General features: G+C 40.4%; 2 protein-coding genes across 3 annotated transcripts in view; one reads left to right on the plus strand and one right to left on the minus strand.

The window, feature by feature from the left end:
- Positions 1-7,230, minus strand: part of KAT2B (lysine acetyltransferase 2B) — an 80,970-nt gene extending 73,740 nt beyond the window's left edge. The window contains exons 1-2 of the mRNA XM_073333503.1: positions 6,891-7,230; positions 6,153-6,273 (exon numbers count right to left, since the gene is read on the minus strand). The gene's annotated coding sequence lies outside the window, so the exon portion shown is untranslated. The remainder of the gene's footprint in view (positions 1-6,152; positions 6,274-6,890) is intronic.
- On the plus strand, positions 5,888-18,041 carry PP2D1 (protein phosphatase 2C like domain containing 1). 2 transcript variants are annotated; one of them, XM_073333514.1, is made up of 3 exons: positions 5,888-6,093; positions 11,080-12,107; positions 16,879-18,041. In XM_073333514.1, exons 2-3 carry the CDS (start codon positions 11,081-11,083, stop codon positions 17,853-17,855), a joined length of 2,004 nt encoding a protein of 667 aa, XP_073189615.1. In that variant the 5' UTR covers positions 5,888-6,093; position 11,080; the 3' UTR covers positions 17,856-18,041. The 2 variants fall into 2 exon arrangements, with proteins under 2 accessions (XP_073189615.1, XP_073189614.1); XM_073333513.1 differs by lacking the exon at positions 5,888-6,093 and having other exon boundaries at positions 11,048-12,107.
- Positions 18,042-18,044: the final 3 nt, after the last annotated feature.

Consider the following 18,044-nt stretch of genomic DNA (forward strand, 5'->3'; position numbering starts at 1 on the left):
AATAGATAATGTGGACATCAGTTAAAGTTGTTTGTGGAAATTGAACCTCATATTAGCTTACAAATTTAGTCCTTTTAAAAATACAATTATTATAATTTTAGTGTTTTATTTCTTTGATGGATTAAACATAATAATAATTCTTATCTACCGTATGTTATAAACACCACATTAGATCATTCAAAGATCATTTTTAAGCACATTTACTTTTGTCTATTTTTTGTTTTCCTCTCAACTACATTTGTCAATTTCACTTTAAGGTTCTCTACTGCATGGTTTAGGTTGCAAACACTATAGTGAAATGTTTATTTCTTAAAAATTAATCTTTTCCATTGGACTCTTAACATTCCTGAGCACATTTCTCTTGGACTTAGGCTTTGTTGAAGTGCCTTTTTTCCCCTCAAATACGAGCTTCTCTTCAAGATCAGTCATCTTTAGTTTACACTCAGTCTGCAAATTGAGGTTGAAAAGTGCATTGTCTGGCCTGATCCTGCAAACATATATGCACTTAACTTTACACACGTGAGTAGTCTCACTGACTTCAACAGGACTACTCGTGCGTAAAGTTAAACACATGTTGAAGCACTTGCAGGCTCACAGCCTATGTGAATAACTGCTTCAGTCTATCCTCCAAGGTCTTAAAAAGCCTTAAGTGATTCTATTTCCATTTAAAATAAAAGCAAAGATGAAAAATGTTATGAGACACTGCTTTTTATGAAGCAGTTGTTACTTTGTCTAGCATGGTTTATATTCTGTATATGACATTCATGTAAGTTTTGTGAAGGGAAAATGAGTTATGTTTCAATGTCATAAGTAAATAAAATAGGATAGGATATTGGGTATTATTGTTTGAAATAACACTTTTATAGTTCTTCCTTCTTCTATCCCCAAGAGTGTGGTTATCTTACAGCACCCATATCTTTTAACTTTATTGCTTAATAGACAATGCAAACAATAAATTTAGCAGCCTGTGGTTAAGGAGACAGTTGCTATAGTAACAGTTGCAAATACCAGTGTCACTACAAATGCAGAAGTACTGCTTAGTGTTACAGAGGAATGGCTGCAAAAGAAAACACTTTTTAGCGGTAATAGGTAAGCTTTATAACTTTTCATTCAATAACAAAAACAGGAAATGTCGTATTACATTCCTTATCCTCATTCAAATCCTTTGCTAAAATATTCAGTAAATAAATCAAAGCCTGACACAAATTTGTATTAAACTGCATTGGTGACAGTCAAAATATGCCCACCTGTCTCCATCCACTACATTGGCACTTGTAAAATATAAGGGTGATTCACTTCTTGGAAACATTGGGCTAGATCTTCAGCTGGTGTTACTTGTCATAACTCCAATGAAGTCAGTATTGCTATGATATTATGAAGTTCCCTGTTTAGTGTGTCTCACTGATACTCTGGTATCAAGTGTGCTTAATTTATAAGTACAAAAATAGCTGTTCTAACTGAACTTCATAAACTCAATTTGGGGATTGTAAATCAAACTAGTTAATTGAGTCATACTTTCCAAGCCTAGAATCATAGAAATGTAGGACCGGAAGGGACCTCAATAGGTCACCTAGTCCAGTCCCTTGCACTGAGGCAGGACTAAGAAGGGACCATTGTGATCATCTAGTCTGACCTCATGTGTAACACAGGCCATAGAACTTCCCCAGAATAATTCATGGAGCAGAGCTTTTAGAAACACATCCAATCTTGATTTAAAAATTGTCAGTGATGGAGAATCTGCCACGACCCTTGGTAAATTCCAATGATTAATTACTCTCACCATTAACATTTTATGCCTTATTTCCAGGCTGAATTTGTATAGCTTCAAATTCCAGCCACTGGACTGTGTTCCACCTTTCTCTGCTAGACTGAAGAGCACATTATTAAATATTTGTTTCCTATGTAGGTACTTATCGACTGTAATCAAGTCACCCCTTAACCTTTTCTAAATAGATTGAGCTTCTGGGTCTATCACTATAAGGCATGTTTTTTAATCCTGTAATCATTCTTGTGGCTCTTTCCTCTTTACCAACATCCTTTTTCAACTGTGGACAGCAGAGGTGGACACACTATTCCAGCAGCAGTCACACCAGTGCCCAATACAGAGGTAAAATAACATCTCTATCGCTACTTGAGATTCCCCCGTTCATGCAACCAAGGATTGCATCAGACCTTTTTGGTCACAGTGCCGCACTGGGAGCTCATGTTCAGCTGATTAGCCACTACAGCACCCACATCTTTTTCAGAGTCACCATTTCCTAGGATAGAGGCCCCCCATCATATAAATACGGCCTGAGTTCTTTGTTCCGAGATGTATACATTTACATTTAGCCCTTTTAAAAGGCATATTGTTTGCTTGTGCCCAGCTTACCAAAAGATCTGGATCCCTCTGTATGAGTGACCTGTCCTCCTCCTTATATGCCACTCTTCCAAATTGCATGTCATCTGCAAACTTTTATCAGTGAGGATTGTATGTTTTCTTCCAGGCCATTAATCAAAAACAATAGCATTGGGCCAAGAACCAATCCCTGCGGAACCCCACAGAGGCTTCTTTCCTTCTTATTCATCATCAATAATAAAGACGCTGCAAGGTAAATTATACCCCAAGTAACCTCTGTGAAACCCCACCATCTTCAAATTCTGCCCTCAGTGACACTTCACTTGGTTTAACTAGGTGTGACTAATTGGCACTAACCAGAAAGTAGTGAACAATTCTATTGATGATACGCAGAAAGGAGTCAAATCCAGCTTATTCGCTTCTAGCTATAATTCTTAACCTACAAACACAAGCATATGTGTAACTTTACTCATGTGGCTAGCTCCATTGACCCCCGTGAGGCCACATGTATGCATTAAGTTAAGCATGTGTGTAAGCATTTGAAGTACCAGGGCTTATGTTAGTCCCGCAGAGCTAGCAGAAGTAAAAAGCGCTTATTTTTGTCACTTATGTAGGAAGATAAGACTCTGAATAGACTTAGGGATCAGATCTGAAGAGCAGGAATGTTATGTTACATAGTCACTTGTGAGAAGAGAACCCCCGTTTTTCAACTGCTTTCCCTGCCTAGGAGCCCAAGTTGATAATAAGAGCTGGAGATATTTTTATTTATTGACCTTCCTGATAGATTTGCTTTTTCCCAAATATACTAACTAAATTTTTAAAGTAAAAACTGATAAATGGAACAGCGAGAGAAAGGATCATTACAATATTCCTGGGCTATTTTAGTAACACAAACTACAGGGAAATGATGTAGTTTGTATTCAATGCTTACGCAGAACACTACCTTATTGACTTCAGTAAGAGTTTTAACTTAGCAAAAACAAAGTAAGTGCTTTAGCAGTTGGCCATAGAAGCACAGGATGCTATGCTACTTGCACCTACAAACTGCTGAGCACCTTATAAAATCAGCGACTGTGTACAGGTGTTAAGTTCAGAAGCTCATTTTAGGAGCTATTTAGCTACCCACAATGAGAATTTAAAGACATGGTCAATGTCTTACTATGTATTGTATAGGCCTCTATTGTATTATTTTACAGGATTCAAAGATGGTAGGCTGCCCCATGCGTTGTTTTGCCCTTCCCCTTTCTCCCCCTACTACTCCTCCCATTGTATCCTGCCCACTCCACTGCCCTTTCCAATACCCTTGTCCCTCCCCTTCCTGCCACTACTATTCTATGAAAAGCTCATTGTTAGGTGGTAGCATTGTCAGAGTTCCCATCTTCTTCACCTGCTGCTGCTCTGAACAGCTCGTGGTTGGCTAGACCTCTTCAGTGTCCTGCATCATCCCACTTCTCAGCACTTTTCCTGGCCCCATCTCAACAGGCTACTTGTCGGCACTGATGTTTTTCTTTCTTAATATCGCCCAGCATATACTACCACCAAGGCAGGTCCATGGGGGCTAGTGATGGTGGGAGGGTTAATATATCCTGACCACTGGCATTTTACCAGGGTCAGGTAACGGGGAGTTAAAAATGCAGTAGCTGGACTATTCCATGCTGCTTCTATTGCTGCCAGCATTGGAGCTGCACTGTTGGTATTACCGTGCTATGAGAAAAAGCAAAATGCTAAGGAAGACACAGCCACTTACTTCCATCAGGTGCATGCAGCTACATTAGGAAAACTTGTATGCCTTTCTCTGCAACTGTCCCGGAAAAGGCTTAGAGGTTTTCCTGTTGTGGCCACCTCATACCAATGGTGTAAACGCCCTTCGGATTTGCTTCAATATTTATGGGTCAAATTAACACCACTGCAACCTGCACTGGTGCAAGCTGCAACAGCTCAGTGCGTACCTACGAAGCATTCTGTTTGGAGTGCAAAGAGTGCACCATGTCCACGGCATAGCTGTTACTGCAAGGATTACAGGTTTGTAGGTTGTTGCACCTGACCTACAATGGCCAGCACAGCTCCCTGAAGCAGATGCATAATACCTAGAATACGTAAGTGTACATTTGCAGCACTTTTGGTTGGTTCCATTGCCCCCTTTGAATGGATCTGCTCTTCACAAAGAACTGCATGTCTGTCCTAAGGGACTGAGATGACACCCTTTTACACCCTCACACTTGCAAATGCGATGGTGGAAACTTAGTAGCAACTCCTGAATTTGCTGCCACACAGACGATGGCATGAAGTATCAGGCAATATTATGCTGAGCACCATCAGCATTGAGTGTCTGTTCTCAAGGAGGGAAGTAAGGAGCTTAATTATGTTCATTCATTTATTCTATAATTATTCTAATTATGTTTGTATTTTCTTCTTTTGCTTTGTAGCTAAACTAACAGCTTCCATCTCTTGTGTTTTTCTCTAGGATCCAGAAACGGGAGTGGTCTGGGCCCAAGTTCCTCTAGGCCCTCCCCGTCCATGTGGCCAGCCAAATTCCCCTTCCCCCCTTCCCATATGTCCTGCAGTGGGGGCCTAGTGGGGCTGTATCATTGCTCTGGGTATACCATGGGTTGGTGCTGACCAGAGGATGCTAGAGCATTATGGTAAGATATATTGATTCACTTGGGGAAGACACAGTGTAGTGTTCCTGTCCAGCCCCTAACTAATGTCCCTTTTGCTATGGTCCCTTTTTCAGATGTTCTGAGGCTGTGCATGGCCTCTGAGTCCACCCCACAATGACATAAGTGCCCTGGTAGAAGGTTTATGATGTGATTGCTGTGCTGGCTAACAAGGGAGTTTGTCTTTCGGGTGGAGTTTTTATATAGGTTTTAGAAGTATTCAATACAGCTTATATATTTTATTTTACAGTAAACTTGTGGGCCTCTGATGCTGCTTTTGTAGTTGGGGTTTTAGGGTAAGGGGCTGGGTAGCGTTGAGACCAGATAAATATTGGGCCTGCATACACCTGGTAAGGGGGTATCTTGATAAGTGACAGAGCCATGCTCTGGGCAGTCAGAGCTGTCACTGAGAGGTAGGGCCGGAGCATTGTGGAATTGCACTAAGGGACCAATTGCACCATTGCAGCCACTATGCCAGCCCTTGCGGTCTACACTGGCACTACAGTGGAGCAGGGAGACACAGAGCTTATCGATGCTCAGAGGAAGAGCTGTACCTGTGATGCTGTGAATACTAGTTCCCATTGGAAGCATTTGTGTGGCTGCCAGGCATGTGACATGCCTGCTAGACGGTTGTAATGGTAGTGGGAACATCAACATTCTCGAGTGCAAGCAATTCCCTTTTGAGCTACCTCCAACCTGTCCATGTATTACATGCGGAGGGAACAGAGCACAAGTCAGAAGGAGAGGAGAAGACCTGACAGCATAGAGATAGTATGAGCAGCATTTCCACACCATTGGCAAGGAGGGACTGATAGGGACAAGCAAGCTCAGGGAAGAAACGTGGGACAGAGAAGGAATGGACGATTGAGAAAGAAGGGAGGAGAGAGGGAGACAGGAGGGAAGGGAAGGAGATGAAAAACAATGGGGCGGGGGTATGAATGATCCTTGTTCAGGGAGAATTTCCCACACTGTGGCCTTTGGAGGATGAAAAATGTTGTGTTGGGTGATATTATGATGACATTTTCAGGGAGACTATGACCTCAGAGACACATCATCTTTTACTTCTCCTCCTCTTCCTATACATGCTAGACTGCAAAGGTAAGTCAGCCAACCACCTTTCCTGCATCCATATTATTATTATTTGTAGTAGTGATTACCTTGTAGTGCCCACAAGTACAGGAGGGGTTTCAGAGAAAGCTCAAGGAAGAAGGTCCTGTGGCCCAAAGAATTTACAGTTGAGGTGATGGCCATGACAGGTAAGTGAGGAAGGAGCACATCCTGGAGAAGGGAGAGGAATGACGTGGGTAAGGAAAGCTGTTTACAGGGCTCTTTCATTTGGATACTGCATTCTTAATGGCTACACAAAAGTAACATCTGTACATTTTACTTTTCATTACACATCAGATTTTTGATGCTCAGTTTAATTACTGGCAGGTTCACAAATTACAAACCATGTGATTGAAATGTCACCTCACTAGACTGCATTATAGCCCAACTGTAGCAGCAGCAGATACAGACTAACTATATGCTATACCCATATTGACCAGCTCAGAGTGCAATAGCAGTATAGCAGTAAACCAATGCCCAGAACTAAAATGTTCCTAAGATCGTGGTGCATTGTGCAATATTAGCCCGTGGCCCACAATCCTATGGCCTGATAGTAGCTTTGCTCACATGAGTAGTCCTACAGAAGCCAAGTAGCCTACATTTTATAGTAGTAACATTTTAACCAAGATTTAATGCATGGGCTCTCAGATGCAAACTGCTTAGCAAATATTATATTGTTGGTGCCCTTTTACTGCTCTTTAATAAGGTGACCTGACATTTTTTTCCTCGCCATTTTAAGGTGTGGTTTTTCTCTGCTTTATTTTTATGTTTAAACACATCAGCAGTACCTGTCTTGGCTTCTCTTTTCTTGCTGGAGCACTGGAGTTGCACAGGGATATTGCAATAGTCTGGAACCTTAAGTCTTCTCATTCCTCTCCCACTCAATGTAGGGCTCAGAAAGCGGTAACTCAGTTTCAGTATATTGTGATATCACTATTTCCCTGCAGTTCTTCCGCCCTCCAGCAGAAATAGGGAAGTCAAGACCTTATAGCTCTCCTGGAAAAAACAAGCAGGGGGAAAATGAGTCAATCATAAAGACAGTATAACACCTACCAGTGCCATGTGGACACTCTTATTCTGGTATAAGAGTGTCCACACGAGGATTTATACCAGTGTAACTATCCTTGTTTAATTCTAGCAGTGTAACTAGTACAATTTTCCTGTGCAGACAAACCCTAAGAGTGCCCACCAGTGGGAAAGCACTGATTTAAGTAATTTAATTTGAAAACTGATTTTAGTTAAACCAGACAACTTTTGTGCAGAACCAAGACTGTAAAAACTCTACCCCTATTTAGTCTAGAAATGCCCCCACTTACATCAGGCCTTTTTGATGCCACCGCTTTTTTGATCCTTCAGTTCAAAATTTAAAATATGCAGAATGCAACAAAACCATGGAGAGAGCACCATAATCACAGAAGCTGCAACCTTTTTTCATGTGTGTGTAATGCTGACCCTCACATGGGTATTGGCAGTGAGGATCAAACCTGGGAACTCTGGAGCTAAATGCATGAGCTAAGACACACCTCTCTGTTAGCCAAGGCTAGTAATTCTCAACCAATTAACCACTGTGAGTCACATATGCAACTATGTGTGCCGCATCCAGACAATAGATATGTATAGATACCTGTATGCCCTGAGGATGGCACATGGACCGAGCTGTGTGCTGATTGGGCTGTGGGCGGAGAACCACTGGCCAAGCCTGTAGCAGGCTCGTGAATCTCTAAGGGGCCTAGCCACCACCAGAGGGGGACAGAGTACCACTTCCAGCAAACAGAGGGTTACATGTGCAATTATTTCCTCTGCATTGTTAAGGCCGTGCAGCATTTTAAGAGAATCTTGCTGTACATATTTCAGCAAGACACCACCTCCCTCATACAAATAGCTCCTGGAGCCTGAGAGCAATAGCTACCTGTCTGGGCAGGGAGAACACACACTATGATATTACAAAGGTTTTAATAAGGGTTTACTAATATTGTAGCAGATGCTACTGACCACAGAAGGGGGGAGTCCATGTATAACTTTTTAAATGATTTTTCCTGTCTCAAACTAATCAGAGGTATTAGGTTCAATAAGGCATCTTAAATATATTGCAGGCTTTTTACCATAGCAAAAATATTTTAACTCTCCTTTGACTAAGAACAAAAATCAATGGAAAGAATTTTGTTTGACCAACCCCCTGCCATCAGAAAATATCCCCGTCTTTCAGATGCCAAGTAGGATAATTACCAGGTTGGCAATAGGGAACTACAGGCCACAGTGCTAATTGCCAGGTAGACACCTTGGGCCTGCAGCTGCTTGGGTCTACCACATTTAAAGGGCCAGCCCCCAGAAAGGCACTTTAGGGAAGAGTTCCTACAGCAGGGCAGCCCTGCATTTGGGAGTAAGAAATGGTTGACAAAGACATGGCCTTGCTGGTGGGTGTCTCCCCACTGTATTTCAAGAGTATATTGAAAAATTACGTTGGTGACTAAAAGTTACAGTGAAAATTATTTTGCAGTCTTACCTATAACAAATGCTATTTTCTCTCTTATATTTATACATATGTACTCATACATACAAACACAGCATGTATGTGTATTTGCTAGATAGAATGCTGTATACTGTAGTTAGCTGTGCCACACACAAACACTTCTACGTTCTTATACTGTACCTATCATTGTAGTATCTGAGGACCTATGTACACACACTAGTTAATCTATTTATCTAGAGCCAGGTAATGCTACACAAGGAGTTGTGATTTTTATACATATATCACATTACAGTAATGTAAGCAAAGGAGAGAGTTTAAGTGCTTCAAAATACCATCTGCATGATTTCTTAGCCATTACATATTATAAGCAGAGCTGGTAGTGACCTATCGATAAAGTTGTCTGACACTTTCCCTTATAATACCATCTTTTCCACTTATAGCGTTAGCTATTTGAGTGGATTTTTTCCACGCTTCAGACTGATTTATTTTAATTTAATTTTATTTATTTGTTTTTAATTTGTTTCCAAGAATAAGACTAGGAAAAACACATTGTTTTGCCCATGTTAAAACACATCCTTATAACTGAGACACTCCTGTGCCCCCATGCTCGAGAGCAGGGATTAGGAATTTGGCAAGGGATTCACCCTGGTGTCGGATATTTGCCTAGGGATGGCATAAGGCACATCTTTCCAAGTATGTCAAGTTATAAGCTCCTGGAAAATCTCAGTTCACACATGCTCCATAGAGACTTTATTAGTGGTTGATAGCTAAATTCCCTGACAATTCCATCTGCACTGAGCATGCTACATGCAGGAGCTGCAGTGGTTGAACAAGACTTTCTCTGCACTTGCTGCTCCAGTAGTGTCAGGCCTAAGATCTGAGAACAGGGAAACTCTCTCTCCTCTGATTTCAATGTTCCCCCTGCTGGTTCAGTCAGTGTGGAGGATGAAGACTGAAATGAAGAGGGGACAAGAGCTGGACCTGCGGCTGAGATGGGGTGGAAAGAGTAGACTAAAACAAGGAATTGGTGGTGGTGGGAATGATACTGGGACCAGCTGGGCAAGGAGACTGTGGGAGCTAGGAATGGGAGGAGACTGAAATCATATGAGGAGCCAGGGGTAGGGGGAAATTGGGACTGGCAGGGCAAGGGGACATAGAGCCAGTGTGGGGGAAGACTGAGATTGCACAAAAAGTCAGGTGGGGATTAGAACAAGTTGCTTAGATGGGAAACTGGGAGATAGGGTTGGGGAAAGATTGGGACTTGGATGGGGGGTCTGGGAGCAGGGCTGGCTTTTTTGCTGCCCCAAACTCCGAAAGTAGAGCTGCCCAAGCAAAAAAAAAAAAAGGGTGGCCAGAATGCCGCCCCTGGAATTGTGCTTGCTTTGCTGGTGCCTAGAGCTGGTCCTGTCTGGGGGATTGGAAAGTGGGACAAGAAGCATGGGGAGTAGAGACTCTGACAAGGAATTGAGAGACAGGGAGAGAAAGATCCAGCAAAAGGGGTTAGGTTTGGGAGGCACAGGGATAGAAGGGTCTATGCCCACTAGAGAATACTCCTCTGAAGAAACTGAAATGGAAGCCAAGAAAACCTGCTATTAGTATCTATCAGTTGTTCCCTTAGCTCAAGTGACAGAGGTCTGTGCTGTGGATCTAAAGGTTACAACCCTGCTTATGAGTCATGAAGGGGTCAATATGAAGCCACAGCATGGCAACTTTGTTTTTTCTGTTTGCTTTTTTAAAAAGCTAGGAAATTACACATAAAAAACGACATTAAAGAACATAAGGTTGCAAAGTCAAACACTCAAAAGTTAGGAAAAGGCCAGAATTAAGGTCACCTGTGCAATGTTAATTCAGTCCCTTTGTGCATATAAATGATGAGAGTCTTAATTACATAAATACATACTCTTTTTCCACTTGAGACCTTAAGGCTGAGTTTTTACAGCTAAAATTATTGTCAATGGGAGCTGCACTTTGAACATATAAAGTGCTATTTACATATGTTTCTTTGACGCTAGGAGTCTCAAATTGGGCATCCAACATTACCTTAATTTCTCTGCACTTCCCTTCCACATCTATAAAATGGGGATAGTGCCCTATTACCAGGGTCTCATTTTCACAACACCCACACAAAAGCCCATGAAGAAATTAATAATTCTGTATTCAAAGAAGTGTTTTAATAGTGTGCTGTAAATAAGGAGTGGGACCATATACATTGGACAAGGATAAAACAAACAAACAAAAGAAGCTGCTTATGCAGTGTGAGCGCTGTTCAGTCTATGCCCCGAATTCTGGCATTTCCTAACTTTTGAGTGCTTGGCTTTGCAACCCGAGTTTGTAATTTTATATACCATGTGCATTCATCTTAAATCTTCCAGCTTCTCGGACATATACATGAATATAAAGTAATTCTAATAATTTTGAGATTAAAAGAGGCATGTATGAAGGCTAGATTATTGTAATTGTATTGGATATTAAAAGGGGATTTTAACAACATTCAACTCCTTTTGCAGAATGACATGGGAACCAAATTTACAATGTACCTTAAAAACAGCTGACTTTGAACTCTACAGACATGAGGAAGATCAGGCTGAGAAGGTTGGTTTTGTGCCCAGGAAAGTAGATTTTGGGGATATTCCAGTTCTTTGTTCAATATGTCAACAAACAATATACCCACATCAACTTTTTTATCATAAAAAAGAGCACAAAGCCCTAGCTCTACTGGGTTATCATCGTCCATGGCTTGAAACAGACACCAACAAACTTTTACTTCAGAGACAGCAATTAATTTCAAGACTGATCAAGTTGTCTAAATACACTGAAAGAGAGAAACAGAAGATTGATTGTTCACTAGAGCTACTTAAGAATAAATCAAAGGGCACCCCATATTTTAATGTTGATAATATTCTTGACAGTTCTGGATACCTCAAGAAAGTAAGCAATTCTCTAATAAAAGCATTAGCAATTTGCCAAGACAAAAATTCAACATGGCGAGGAGATATGGAAGACACATTCATTGTGCTAGATAATTATGGAAATAGGTCAGATACGTGTTTTTTGGGCTTATTTGATGGATATCATGGTGTGTTTGCTGCTGAGACAGTTTCAGCAGAGTTTCCACTTTTATTTCTTGACCAGCTGTCTCAGACTGATTCCTCTTACAAAGTCAGTGGAAAAGAGGAACAGATCCTAGATTCTTTTGTCACAGTAATCAAGGGAAATTACAGGGATCAGGAAAAGGTTTTTTCTGGTAAAACAGATAGTGATAAGAGAACCAAGCCAAACATTTATGAATGGATTCACAAAGCATATGCTAAGTCCTTTTGGAGAATGGACAGACTTTTACGACTTGGAAGGAATGAGGTTTCCAAAGTTCGCTGGAGTAGCTGCACAGCTGTTACCTGTTTAGTGGAAAGGATCAGTGATGAAAAGGAAAAGAGCATCAAGGAACAAGAGGAGACAATGCTGCTTGAAAACAACAGCAATAACTCAGCAAAGCCATCCGAAAGCAGTACTGGGATACTGCATATTGCTAACATTGGTATGTAAGTTATTGACTTATGGAATTGTTGTTTGTTGTTTTTTAGGCTGGGGGTTGGGCATTTTTTTGGGGAGGTGCTTTCCTCCCATCCCCAATTACAATGGGAAAAAAAAATCTAAGGCAAGGTTAGTGGTAAGAGGTTTTATTTGACATTCTGGAGGGTACATGATGAAACCCTGTGCAATGGATGCTAATGTCAGACAATAAGTATCAAGCTTATTCTATAAGACAGTTCATCCATATATCTGATAGTATGTTTGGCTTACAGCTGTAAATTAAGTGAACATTTAGGGTCACTGGTATAATTACAAGACTTTGAGGGATGCAGGAAAAGCGACCGGCATAAAAAAGTGGAACAAACAGTTGAGAGGAAAACTGAAGGTTTAGTGTGGGACATGCTATCATTTTAAGGCACAAAATCAGAAGTCTTCCCTTTCCCCAGGCCTTATTCATTTTAACTTTGGTGAAAACTTAAGCCAAACGTGGGTCAAACTTAAGTAGACACACATATGCAATGTCTACACTAGGGAATTTTACCCCGCTCCCACCACAACAAAACACTGGCATTAGTAGCAGCTCAGGTGCTTGGGTTTAGACAAGGGTCTGGCTGCTTCTGCTGTTTATAGTACTGGGTCAATGAAGCCAACCAAGAGTAATTGCCTCCTCTTTTATTCTGTTGTTACATGGGGAGGAGAGCTAGTGCTACCAATCTCTTGAAATGTAATGTTCAGGGGTAATTTACGCAGATTCTTTTCCCCTTTGTGAGTGTTTTAGGTGGAAGAATCTTGCTTTTACCTGGCTAGAGCTGCAATAGCCACAAGTACGTCAACTGACAATTACAATAGGGAACATTACCAATAAATTCTCACCACTGCTATCCACAGTTCAGATGCACAGCGGTAGCCTTAGTCTAGACAAGGCGCTGTTAGCTTTCACTAGTTATATCTCTGTTCATTAAATCTCCTTGGGGAATTTTTGGGGTAAAATTCACTAGTGTATACAAGGTCCTTGGGGGATTTGAAGCAAAGTATTCAACTGCTTTGCAGATGTGTCACAGGTCTCAAAACAGAACAAAAAGCAGGATCATTCCCAGTCTAAACCAGATTCTACAGTGAGAAGACAGACCCAGGATAAATAGAAACAAAAGGGTATCTTTTGGCATGGAAATCATCTCTGATCATTAAATTGAGACTTTGTAGCACTAGTGCTTTAAAATTAAGAAAATTTAAAGACATCACTCTCCATTGCACCAAACAAGTATCTGACAATGGCCAGTTAGACCAGCTTGTACAATTACGAGGAGCATTTTATGTGCTCCTATCCCACTAGTACTTGGAAACCAGCTATGAGATTAAGAATTGCACTTAATCTGGGAGAAATGGGAACTCCATTCAGCCCGATTTGTTTGGGTCATTGGTTACTGTTAGCCAGGAAAATGTTGGAACCCATCTGTCACTTTATGTAGTAGGGGAAAGCATGTATAGTTCAATGGGATGGTAACATGGTCCAAATGCAGCAATTTTGGGATGATTCCTCAGCCCCCTCATATCTAAAATGCTCTGCCCTATGTCCCACTCCCAACCCAAGCTTCACCTTAGGCTCTATTAACCACACGGTCCAGGTCAAACACAGGTAATGAAACAGGGCTTGGAGTCATTTTGAGGTACTGTGGCCCAATCCTTTCAAAAGAATTAAAAAAAAAAAAGACCACAATCCATCATTTGATATTTTAGTCAATTAAATTGAATAAAAATGAAGTCTAACTACCCAATGAACCATTTGTTTTAAATTCATTAGATTCATATGCCATTAAAATGAAGCTTGATTCCCCTCTCCCCCATGCCAAGGGAGAGCTGGTGCATCATCTTACAAGTGTTGAGTGTTAGGTTCAATTTTAGAGTAGCAGACAAGAAAATTTGGTAACTTTCAATTTAGCCTTAAGAGACAAAACAGTTGTTTCACAAAACCACCATGTAATAATTCTCAGAAGCAACCCTTTTCTGCAATAAAGAGATATTGTGGGTCTGGACTGTGAGATTAGGAAAAATCACGCTAGAACTCACTAAATTTTAATATAATGTAGCATCTCTGCATTATATAATGATCTGCCACCAGAAGCTTATGATACTCATGTCCCCATAAGTAAGGGGCAGTCTAATATAATCAGCAAGAACTCCACTGGTTACAGGAAAGGTGTTATTAGCATAAAACCCACCTATGCAAACCACTGGGATAGAGAATAGGGGAAGAAGTATCCAATTAAGGGAACCTCATGTAACATATCACACCTAGAAATCACAATTAACAAATCATGTGCTTCTAGTGTGCCTGGGCAAACAGAACACAGAGCTCATACTGTCACCATTTACATATATTTGGTCCATGCATACATTTGCAGTCACCCAGTAATTGCTGAGGTCAGCACACTAAGGCTTTATAGGAGTTTTTTAGAAATTGTGTATGCACTGTTTCTTGATATATGAAAGGGGAACTGGAGTTTCTGAAGCATATGGTGAGCAACTGAAATGGGATGCCTGCAGATTTGTGGAGTAGGGAGGGAGAATATTGGAGATGTCAGGGTACCATCTAAACCTTTTCCATTTCCCCTACATTAATCACCCACCCAGCTCTTGGGGACATCTGTAGACTCCATGACTTAATTCTTGGTTTGGCAAACTTCCTTTGGTTCAGAGTGGGACTCAACTGCCTTCACTGGACTTGCATAAGGTTAACTGATTTGAATTTAGCAAACAATTTTGTTGATACAAAGAATAGAATCCAGCTCACTACTGGCTCTACAATGCTAACAAGAAAAAAAGTTAACAGTAAAAAAAAAAGTTATGTCCCATAAGCAAGAACGTAGGTCTCCAAATCCACAAACGGACCACTGTTGTATAAGATGCCTTTTTACACTTTTCAGAGTAGAATTGTCTCCGACACTGCCAGAGGACACACAAGACACCAAGAATATGGTTGAACTGGGCTGCAGTTTTATAAATTTAATACATCTGGAAAACTATCCGGAAATAACTCTGACAATGCAAGTTCAACTTCTTTCCATAATTTGTACCATCTGGGAAAGAGCTACTCCAAAACCTTCAACCTGATCCTAGCATGGTTGCTGGAACCCTTCTCTCCCCTTACGGGTGGGTTGAGGATGACCGTGGGACATTAGGAGCTTCAAACAATTTATCCATTCCCTTGTTTAGGGGGATGTGCTCCCCTAATCCTGCTTCCAATTCTGGTCTATAATTGGAAGCAGGACCAAATACCTGCACTAGATACCCAACAAGTTGTAACTAGATAAACACCTCCCAGCCTCACCTATCCTAACTTCTGGGTCTTCCTAGGCTGCAGCAGGAAAGGTGACAAAACTTAGCCTGCCGGGGCCAATCTAGCAACAGGGGAAAAATTCCTTCTGAGGCCCAGAAACCTGATCTTACTCTATCTCAAAATAAGAGGGAAGGAACCATTGCTGCCAGATGCAGTATGTCATTCCAGGCAGGGGAAAGAACTGAAGACCCACTGCCCTCTGGCTGTGCCACACAGTCAGTGATCTTCCACTACATTCTTCAATTCAGGAAATCCATTATGGAGTCCCTCTTCCTTAAACCCACTAAGAGGTGAGATGCCATTCTTAGAAGGACCCAAGCATTTTCTTTCCCCTGCTGGATCAAAGGTTCTCCACCTCAGGCTGCAGAGGAGCATAGTACTGTTAATCCTCAGAATAAATTAGTGCTATTGTCAAATTAGTTGATATAGCATGGAATTAGTCAATTTAATGGCCTTTCATATGAGGTTACAACAACTCATCATACAACTTCAGAGAAAATTTAAGATACCTTATTCCTGAGAACAACAACAGCAACAAGCTGGCATGTCCTAATTTGCACTTTAACATGCACACCTTGTATTGAGACTTAAGCATTTTCCATTTCAAAGATCATACCACCACAAGTCTTTTGGATCTTGCAAAAGCATGTACTTTTTAAAAAAGCAATTAACTGTAATTGAGGTGCTACTCTGTGTACAGCATGGTGACAGGAAAATTAAGCAGAATATTTTAATGTAAGTGGCAATACATAATATGCATAATCAGTTATAGCTATCCCATTGATTAGATTACAACCATCACTGCAGTATTTGATCATGGTATAAATTACAAAGGAACACCAAGTCACAAAAATTTAATTTAAGTTTCTCTTCCTTACAAGAGACATAAGTACTAAAAAAAACTACAGACTACACTGTGAAAGACTAACAAGCACATTCTGACTGGAACCAGGAGAAATGCTAAGCTGTTTATTTTCTTTCCTGTACCTTAAAATTTCTTTCTGGAACTATACAAGACTTTTAAAATGTATACATTTTAAATAGCTATTTAAGAAAGGTATTTAAGCCTTTAGGCCAACACTGTCTGCAAGCACTGAACTATGTTTCAAATTCATTATCAGCTGCTGGAATTTACACAAAATTACATTCTTAGCCTGATATTTTGAATTTCAATTACAACCCATCAAAAGTTTAGAAATACAATGCTACAGTGACATTTTAGAAAGTACAAATACTCCTTCAATCAGCAAAGATTTGAGAGACCAGTGACAAGCAGAACAGAATAAGGATGGATGTCAGCATGCAAATGTGTCCCTTTCACTTAGCTTTTGACAATACAAGATTTCACCTGTCAAAATGGCTCATTACTGTGAATAGTGTTTAGTAAAAAAAAATTCAGTTGCACTATGAAATGCAAAATGTACTTATTTTATTTTAGGTAATACACATGCAGTCCTATGCAAAAATGGAAAAAGCTACTGCCTTACCAAAGAACACAGTACTTCAAATTCAAAGGAAAGAGACCGTATACTTCAGAATGGTGGAAACATCAGCACGAATGAACCAAAAGGACTAGTTGAAGGGCTCATTAGAGCTACTCGTGGCCTTGGACATCATGGAGATCCAAAGTTGAAAAAATATGTTATTCCTGTACCACATACCATATCTGTCCCTATAGACGATTCATGTCAATTCCTTATTTTAGCCTCTAATGGGCTTTGGGAAGTTCTGGATAAAAATGAAGTGGTTATATTAACTCTAAGGATGTTCACCTCTTATTTGGAAATGTATGCCCAGCGAGAAGAGATTTCTATGCACAAATATCAGTATTCAATAGTTCCCTATGAAGACTATTTATGTAGTTCAATGGATATTAATGACTTAGAAGACAGAATCCAATTATGGTATTTTAATAAAGAAGCTTTCCTTCAGAATCAATGTGAAAGCAGTCTGAAAGAAAATAATAAAAAATCATGTTCATGTAGCAGAAGAGATTCTCAAAATGAAAACAAGATGCAGCCAGGCTCTAACAAAGAGAGTTCTGAAGAAGTGCAGCAGTTAGACAATCACATAAAACAAGCCGATACCAAAGCATGTCTGTCTAATAACCATGGAACACGTTCACAACACACAGAGATAATTCAGTCAGCCTCTGGCAGTCAAGAAGGTTCTAAAAAATTGAAACAGTTTGACGATGAAACAAAAGCATATCTGTCTAATAATCATGGATCACATTCACAAATTGCCAGCAAAGGAGAAATAAATTTGGCAACATTCTATGACAGTGCAGCAAATTACATTAGTAAACAACTGGTAAAAACTGCATTAGCAGCAGGTTCTCGAGATAATATTACTGTTTTGGTTGCACTTCTAAATGGATGTGACAAGATACCTAATTATATTCAAAATGTGTAATGTACTAGACTACCAGAGTGTGTACAATATAACCTAGATTGAGGCAAGTCAAGTTACATGCGTCTTAAAGTGTCATCCTCACCTGGTCAACCCATTTTTGGGCAAAAGTCACACGTCTTTGTAACTGTGTGAAAGCACTAACTGCTAAAATGCAATAAAGGTTTCTTGTTGAATTCATGGTAAGAACAG

The sequence above is a fragment of the Lepidochelys kempii genome, chromosome 2 (assembly GCF_965140265.1).
Source record: "Lepidochelys kempii isolate rLepKem1 chromosome 2, rLepKem1.hap2, whole genome shotgun sequence".
NCBI classification, from domain to species: Eukaryota; Metazoa; Chordata; order Testudines; family Cheloniidae; genus Lepidochelys; species Lepidochelys kempii.